The sequence below is a fragment of the Engraulis encrasicolus genome, chromosome 18 (assembly GCF_034702125.1).
Source record: "Engraulis encrasicolus isolate BLACKSEA-1 chromosome 18, IST_EnEncr_1.0, whole genome shotgun sequence".
In the NCBI taxonomy this organism is placed as follows: domain Eukaryota; kingdom Metazoa; phylum Chordata; class Actinopteri; order Clupeiformes; family Engraulidae; genus Engraulis; species Engraulis encrasicolus.
In genome coordinates this window covers 27,303,951-27,311,450 of record NC_085874.1, presented here as the reverse complement: position 1 = coordinate 27,311,450, position 7,500 = coordinate 27,303,951, and the positions used below count along the sequence as shown (strand labels likewise).

At 42.1% G+C, this 7,500-nt stretch overlaps 1 protein-coding gene across 1 annotated transcript in view; it reads left to right on the top strand.

Annotated features, from left to right (window-relative positions):
* The window catches only part of otofa (otoferlin a), a 210,617-nt gene that overhangs the window by 86,681 nt on the left and 116,436 nt on the right, over positions 1-7,500 (top strand). The window contains exon 6 of the mRNA XM_063223364.1: positions 7,083-7,162. Within this exon, the coding sequence (XP_063079434.1) occupies positions 7,083-7,162 (80 nt within the window). The remainder of the gene's footprint in view (positions 1-7,082; positions 7,163-7,500) is intronic.

The window sequence follows — 7,500 nt, the reverse complement described above, 5'->3', positions numbered from 1 at the left end:
GAGCGCGTACTCTGACAAAACTTAAAGACTACTTTTTTTGACGCTGCTCCTTCATAACAACAAGTTGAGCGCGTCCTCTGACCAAACTTGAAGACTACTTTTTTTGACGCCTCTCCTTCATAACAAGAAGTTGAGCGTGTCCTCTGACAAAACTTGAAGACTACTTTTTTTGACGCCGCTCCTTCATAACAAGAAGTTGAGCGCATCCTCTGACAAAATGTATAGACACACACTAACACATTAAATATAAAAGTGTTTGTTAGATGTCCAATGCAGAGTCATTATTTACTGTGAAGTGACTTGTATTTTTCAGTTGCTGGTAAATAGATATAAATATGTCAATTTCCACCTCTGAAATACAAGTCTAAACATGTGCACACACTCATGAACACGCGCACGCACGCACGCACGCACGCACGCACGCACACACGCACACACATACACAATCTTATTTTCATTTTATGAGCATGTAGTGTCACTTGTTTTGTCTTGCTACCATCTTGTCATGTGACACATGTTTTCTTTGGACGAACTCATTTGTTATAACATGGATTTTCAAGACCATGACATTTGTTTTGGTGCAGAGTCTTCCATGTATGGGTGAATATGATAATGTGTCTGTAATATTGTCACTGTGTCATATCACCTTACTAAAAGTTATTCCGCACCATTTCTGGAGCTCATTTTCCACCTTCCCTTGAGTTACATAATTGAGTTTGGCCATGCAAATTCTACCTCCAAGCTAGCAGATATAATTAAATCGTGTGTGATCAGCTAGCAGCTAGCAGTTCCCAATTATCAATGATAATTGCGAGCTTGGAACTACAAGTAGCGTCATCAGAGTAAGAGAACGGCTTGAAGAACAAGAGAGGTAAAAGTCAATTATTGAGCTCCAGGGCAGGTGTAAAATGGGCCGATTCCCAGAAGTGGTGTGGTAGTGGTTTATGGTGGTATAGCCTAATTTGGTGGTATAGCTTAATTTCACTTAATGATGCCCTGCTGTTGTTGGTTAGCCTGGGAGTCTTACACGCCCATTCAGGGGTCCGTTTCTCGATTCTTGTCATTGCTAACCGTCATAAGACCGTCTTAAGACCATCTTACCATTCCCTTGGATGTAGTGGTGAGCGTCGCTGTCAAGAGAAAGTTGAGTCGCTGGTACGAAGGACTTTGCTAACGACGATAGCAAAGACGCTTTCGAGAAACGGACCCCAGATCTGCTGGTCATGCTAGTCAGCATGGAAACCGTTGCCAAATATTTTGCCTGAGTTTTGGAACCCAATCATCGAATGGGGGCCTTTTTCCAAGTTTCAGAAAGAGTTATAAATAGTTAAGATCATAAATGCATTTTACGGTATTTGCACTGCATTTCAAGATCACAAATGCATTTTACTGTATAAAAAGAAGAGCTTTGATTGACTTTATTGCTCAAAATGATGCTCTATGCCTTGTGCTTGCAAGTTGAAAGTACCAAAGACAACAGAGCAAGTATTCTTTATACTACTGGAAAAGTGTTGCTGAGGTCCCAAGTAGACCCTAGTAGGAGACTGTGGAGAGTGGAGACTGTAGGAGACTTTATCTACTGTGGGGCCTATATAAGTGTGTAATAAACATTCATCAATAATTGAAAAGGTTTGGGGTAGTGATGTGTGTTGGTGTTCTGTGCACGTAATGTAGTGTTGTCTGTGTGCATGTAAGCTTGTTAACTGGGTGTACAGTATGTGTGCACTGTACATGTTGGTGTGTCTCTCTGTCTCTGAGGTCCCCTCAGGTCAAGTTTGTTTGTTTGGACAGTTTCTGAGAGCGAGAGAGAGAGAGAGAGAGAGAGAGAGAGAGAGATGCTTCAGTTATAGAGAGAGAGAGAGAGAGAGAGAGAGAGAGAGAGAGACTGTCAGGTGATGTAACACACACACACACACACACACACACACACACACACACACACACACACACACACACACACACACACACACACACACACACACACACACACACACACACACACACACACACACACACACACACAGGGATTCTGTCCCTGCTGCTCTTGTCTGAAGGCGAGTGTCACTCAGTACACTGTGTATGAGAGCCAGCTGTGTGTGACTGCATCTACAGTAGCTCAGCCTCCTCCTGCACTGACAGGTACGTGCTTGATGATGACACTTATGTAATATTGCTATGGGCTGCATTTATTTTCTGTGAGCCATATTAAGCAAATGTAATTAGTTGTGGTGTCAAAGCATACAAGACTGTTATGATTATCTTATTATTGTTCTAGCCTTTCACTGCAGTTTCCCGTAGTTGCTAAGTTACAGTCTGCAATGTTGTTTATGAAGAGTGCTAAAATTATTTGCGTTATTGGAATGGAAAGATGCCGAATAGGACTCATTTTCCTTGAAGCTTCACAAAGTAAAATGTGTTACATGTTTATCTAGAAAAGAATGTGTTAAACAATTTCCATGCTCTTTGGACCAAGACAGGTTAACAGATGTAATAATAGCAAACAGGTTACAGCTGTAACTAACTTATTTTCCACATATTACTACTATAGTACTCTATGCTGCAGCTCCAGAATTGGCAACTGTTAAATCTCTATTTCTAAAAAAAATGAGTTATGGGAATAATAGTGCCTGATAATGGTAAAGATTAGGGCTGGGAATCGATCCGATTGATTTCCTGGATCGACTGGATTCCGATCCAGAAGGTTCGATCCATGATCCGATTTGATTCGCTATCAGTCTTCTGTATTGCTGGGTTGTTTGTCTCTTTAACCCATTTATGCCTAGAATTCTAAGACCGGCTATAAAAACCTTAAGATCTCAGCCTTTGATGGCCTCACAAACATGAAATACCTATGAGAGAAAGAAGTGGTAAACTTGGTATGAGAGACAAGTGGAAAAAGACTCGCACTATTTACTTGAACCATGAATGTGGAAGAGAGCTACAGATGTGGTTGAGAAAATAGCGCCTATAATAATATGCAAAAGATCTAGGCCTATCTACAAAGTTGTGACTCGATATCACACTTTTCGAAAGTGAATCGATATTGGATCGTGATTCGATCTTTTGAACCCAGCCCTAGTAATGATGTTGATGGACAACAATGTAATAATAATAATACTAATAATAAAATCATCAACAGCCATATCAATAGTAGAAATAATTATAATACATTTACATTACTTGAGTGGAATATTTATAAGACAATCAATCAATTTTCAACAGTGCCTGATAGTGGTAATGATGATGAAAACAATAATAGACCTAATAAAAAAGTAACAACAATAACAGCAGAACTTATACCCATAAAGACATCAATCGTCAATGTAGGTGTTCAAATGTAATACTTTGTAGCACATGTTTTGATAAGATTCAGCGGATTTTCCACTGCCTGTTTGGGCAATTGATAATGCTTCAGTTATAGGATTTTCCACTTGTTTTTTTGAGACGATCACAGAGCGACCAGAACAGCATGTGTGAGCCAAGCTCAAATCCTTTCATCTCCTCTCTCAGACCCGCGTTGTCGCATGCCGTGTGATTAATAATTAAGCGTGCTCATTTGTCGGCACAATCAGTGGTGGAATAGCAGCATTGTTCTGCTGCTGATACCCGATCCAAATAATATCTGCGCTGTCACAAGAGACCCTGCAACGCTCAGTGCCAGGGGTCCTGGAGTGAGACGAACTGGCAGTTCCCCCCCTGAGATCCTTATCTGGGACAGTTTCCATTCAGCTGGATTTTAGGGGGCTGCGGGGTGTGAATGGAGAGGGGATGGGGGTGGGGGCTGAGCTAGTGTAAGTAGTACTACACTGTAAGCTTATGCCAATGTACAGAGAAGGATAGGAGAGGGGGTGGAGTGGGGGTTGAACTAGTATGAGATAATGATGAGAGAGGGAGGGGAAAAGAGTGGTGAAAAAGAAAGCATGTGATGAGTGTGACAAAAACAAAAATGATATGCAAGTAAGAAAGGGAGGGGTGAATGGATCTTATGCTTCAACACTATCACTGGGGTGAACTACAAAACCACTTAGCCATACTGATACCAAAAAACTAGCCTGGTGAACTGGACTATAATAGGAAAAGTGTATTCTGGCATAGTAGTGTTTGTACGTAGTTTAGGCTGGCTAGTTAAGGCTAGCCGAAACAGCCTTTAAAAGAAATCCCAACCAGAGGGATTAATTTACCATTACATGAAGACAAAGGCAATAAACAAGCATAACGTTACACACACACACAAAGTCCAAATCCTGAATCAAACACAAATTGCAGGCTGGAGAGGCATATGCCAGCAGTCCCCCAAAAGAAAACTCCCACAGGAGCGTCCCAATCATCCAGCTTTCATCAGGACTTGATTAAAAGGTTCAAATGCTGTCAATCAGGCCACTCCCAAGATCTCAGCCAGTTGATTGGATTGGAGGAGGAAAAGGGGCAGCCACACAGAACAGGAAACACATACCACAGGCTACAACTGTAACAGAGAATTGAAATGAAATGAAATGAAATGATTAAGAGATATCCAGCTCATTATCCTTACAAGGGCGGTGCCATTACTATTTTTCTAGCGGTTGCTAGTGCTGAATCTTTCAAAAGGGAAAGCCTAAACATAGCTAGCAGACCTGTAAGCACGGAAAACGATGAAATGGGCAGGGTTAGTGGGCATGGTAATAAGGTGGATACATGAGGTGAAAAGGCCTAAATGCAGAAACATTTGTACATGTATATAACCTACTTGTTGTGGTGGTCTGTTTCTGAGCTGTTGCTAAATCTGTTACTTACAGCGACATTCCACCATGTCTGGAGATATGCTAATTTCCCACCTCCCCTTGTGTTAAATAATTGACTTTTACATTATCCTGTTCTTCCAGCTGTTTTTTCTTTTAAACTCTGGAGGCCCAACTTGCACCTCCAAGCTAGCATGTATCATTCCCTCAGGGATGCTACCTTGGAACTACCAGTAATGTCATAACAGCTCGGAGGTAAAATTTGCACTGCCAGGCTCAGAGAATGGCTAGAAGACCCAGACTCAATAATTTAACTCGAGGGAAGGTGGGGAAGTAACATATTCCAGCAAACGTTGCTTTAGGACCCTCAGACAACAAAGCAAGGGCGCAGGAATGAGTTTTAAAGTGGTGGTGCTTTTTTCCCTTCATTCTTTTTTTCTTAACAATGTTACTGCTGCTGAACTCCTTTCATTTGTCTGCAGTAAAAGTTGAGAAAGCCTCATTTAGGGAGCCCAAAAGTGGGGATGCAAATGCACCACTTCATCCTCTTTCCGGCACCTATGCAACAGAGATGGCTTGAATAAGGCTTGGCCATACGTATAAGCTTATTTCATGTGTATTGTACTAATTTATAAAACCACAACGCTAGTGTAAAATCAAGTCCAGTTGGAGTGCTGGAACGGCTAATTTTTAGTCAAGATGGTGCTCTTTGGTGACAGGCTTAGTTGACTTAAAAGAGTTGAGGAATACCAAGGCACTCATCTTCTTTGTAATTAATATGCCTTTATTTTGTTGGGCATAGCATGATTACAACACTTCGACACGTTTCGGCATGAAGCCTTCGTCAGGAAGTGTTGGTCAGTTTGTTTTGATTGAAAGGGCACGGGGGTCTGTCTACTAGAAGATAAATGAGATGATAAAGAGAAAGAGATTAAATCAGATGGATTTGTTTTGGTAGATTAGATTGAGAATGGGAATGCTTTGCCTTCGAGAGCCTCTATGCTCTATGTCAATGTAAATTAAAAGTGTAAGGAATTCATAATTGTGTAATCTCTCTCTCTCTCTCTCTCTCTCTCTCTCTCTCTCTCTCTCTCTCTCTCTCTCTCTTATACGTTACATACAGTAGACATGCATGGGAACGCATATGTCCCCCACTGAGCACTACTGTCAAAACATGGTAAATAATAAAGCAACTATCACCTGCTGCATGAGCTGCTGGAAGTCTCCAGGGTCCTACAGTAAACGCACACGCTCATTATTTCTCTCTGTAGTGTCTCCATTGGTGTGGTACTGGAGATGTGAAGTGCTGCACTGTACTGTAATTGTGCAGAGGTCTAATGGGTCATCATGGGGGTATAAGGAGACCTGGCTTGAGCCTATGTGTGTTCCACTAAGGCAGTGGTTACCAAACTGGGGGTCCAGACCCCCTAGGGCAGTGATTCCCAAACCGGGGGTCGAGACCCCCTAAGCGGTGTGCGGAGGTAATGCAGGGGGGTTGTGGACAAAAGGGACTTGTATTCACATGTTTAATAGCTGTTTCTGTCCCGTTGATTTCTAGCAATATTAAATGCAAACCATTGATGGAAAATCTAACAATATTAATGGACAAAAAAAAATGACAGGCATTTTTTGTCCATTAATATTGCTAGATTTTCCATTAGTAGTTTGTCAGCTAATAGTGCTAGAAATCCATTGCTAGGCTATGGGTGGATTAGGCTATGGAGGGTGGGGGGTCGCGAAAATATTCTATAGCCCAAAAGGGGGTCCCCGCAGAAAAAAGTTTGGGAGCCACTGCTCCAGGGGGTGTCGCGGAGGTAATGCAGCAGGGGCGTCGTGGACAGAAGGGATTTTGCAGAAAAGTATGTGTGTTTGCTTTCCTGTGAATGTCTAGCAATATCAGTGGGAAAAAAATGGCTGAGAATATGGGGTGAGGGGGGTCACAAAAAATATTTTTAGTTCCTTTGTGGCTTTGTGTTGCCGGCTTTCTGAGCTGTAGCTATAGTATTGGCAGGTTGCCAAGCTCTATATACTGTGCATTGGGATTTTGATAAGTTTTGGACATCTACTTTGCCCCCCCCTGGGGTATGACCCTCACTGCTGTGTGTGAGGTGGGGTTGGGCAGAGGAGGGAAGAGGAAGCCAGAAATTATCATATAGATGCCCTTTACTGTATTTCATCAGTTATTGTTCTGTACAGTAGACATTGATTTTAATGGTGTGTGTGTGTGTGTGTGTGTGTGTGTGTGTGTGTGTGTGTGTGTGTGTGTGTGTGTGTGTGTGTGTGTGTGTGCGTGCGTGCGTGCGTGCGTGCGTGCGTGCGTGCGTGCGCGCGTGTGTGTGTGTGTGTGCGTGTGTTGTCCTCCAGAGCAGGAAAAGGTGTTTTCTCCGCCATGAAGCTTGGGAAAAATCGACTCTATAAAGACGATCACAAAAGATCATGTTCAGGTAAGTAGGTCTGCTGTGTGTGTGTGTGTGTGCATGCGTGCGTGCGTGCGTGCGTGCGTGCGTGCGTGCGTGCGTGTGTGAGTTTGTGAGTTTGTGTGTATGTATTATCCTCAGGTCAAGAGGTCAGGAAGAAGCAATACACTGCGCACAGCATGAACATTTCATAGTTATCCACTTCTATTAATCTTTATATACTGTAATGGTTTATACCAGTTAATAAAAGAACTGATTTAAATCTTTAAGTGATTTAAATTATTTAAATATCTACCAGATGATTAATGTTTAATACATACTGTAATAAACAGCCCTTGAAAGTGATGCCAGTTTTAATCCAAAGA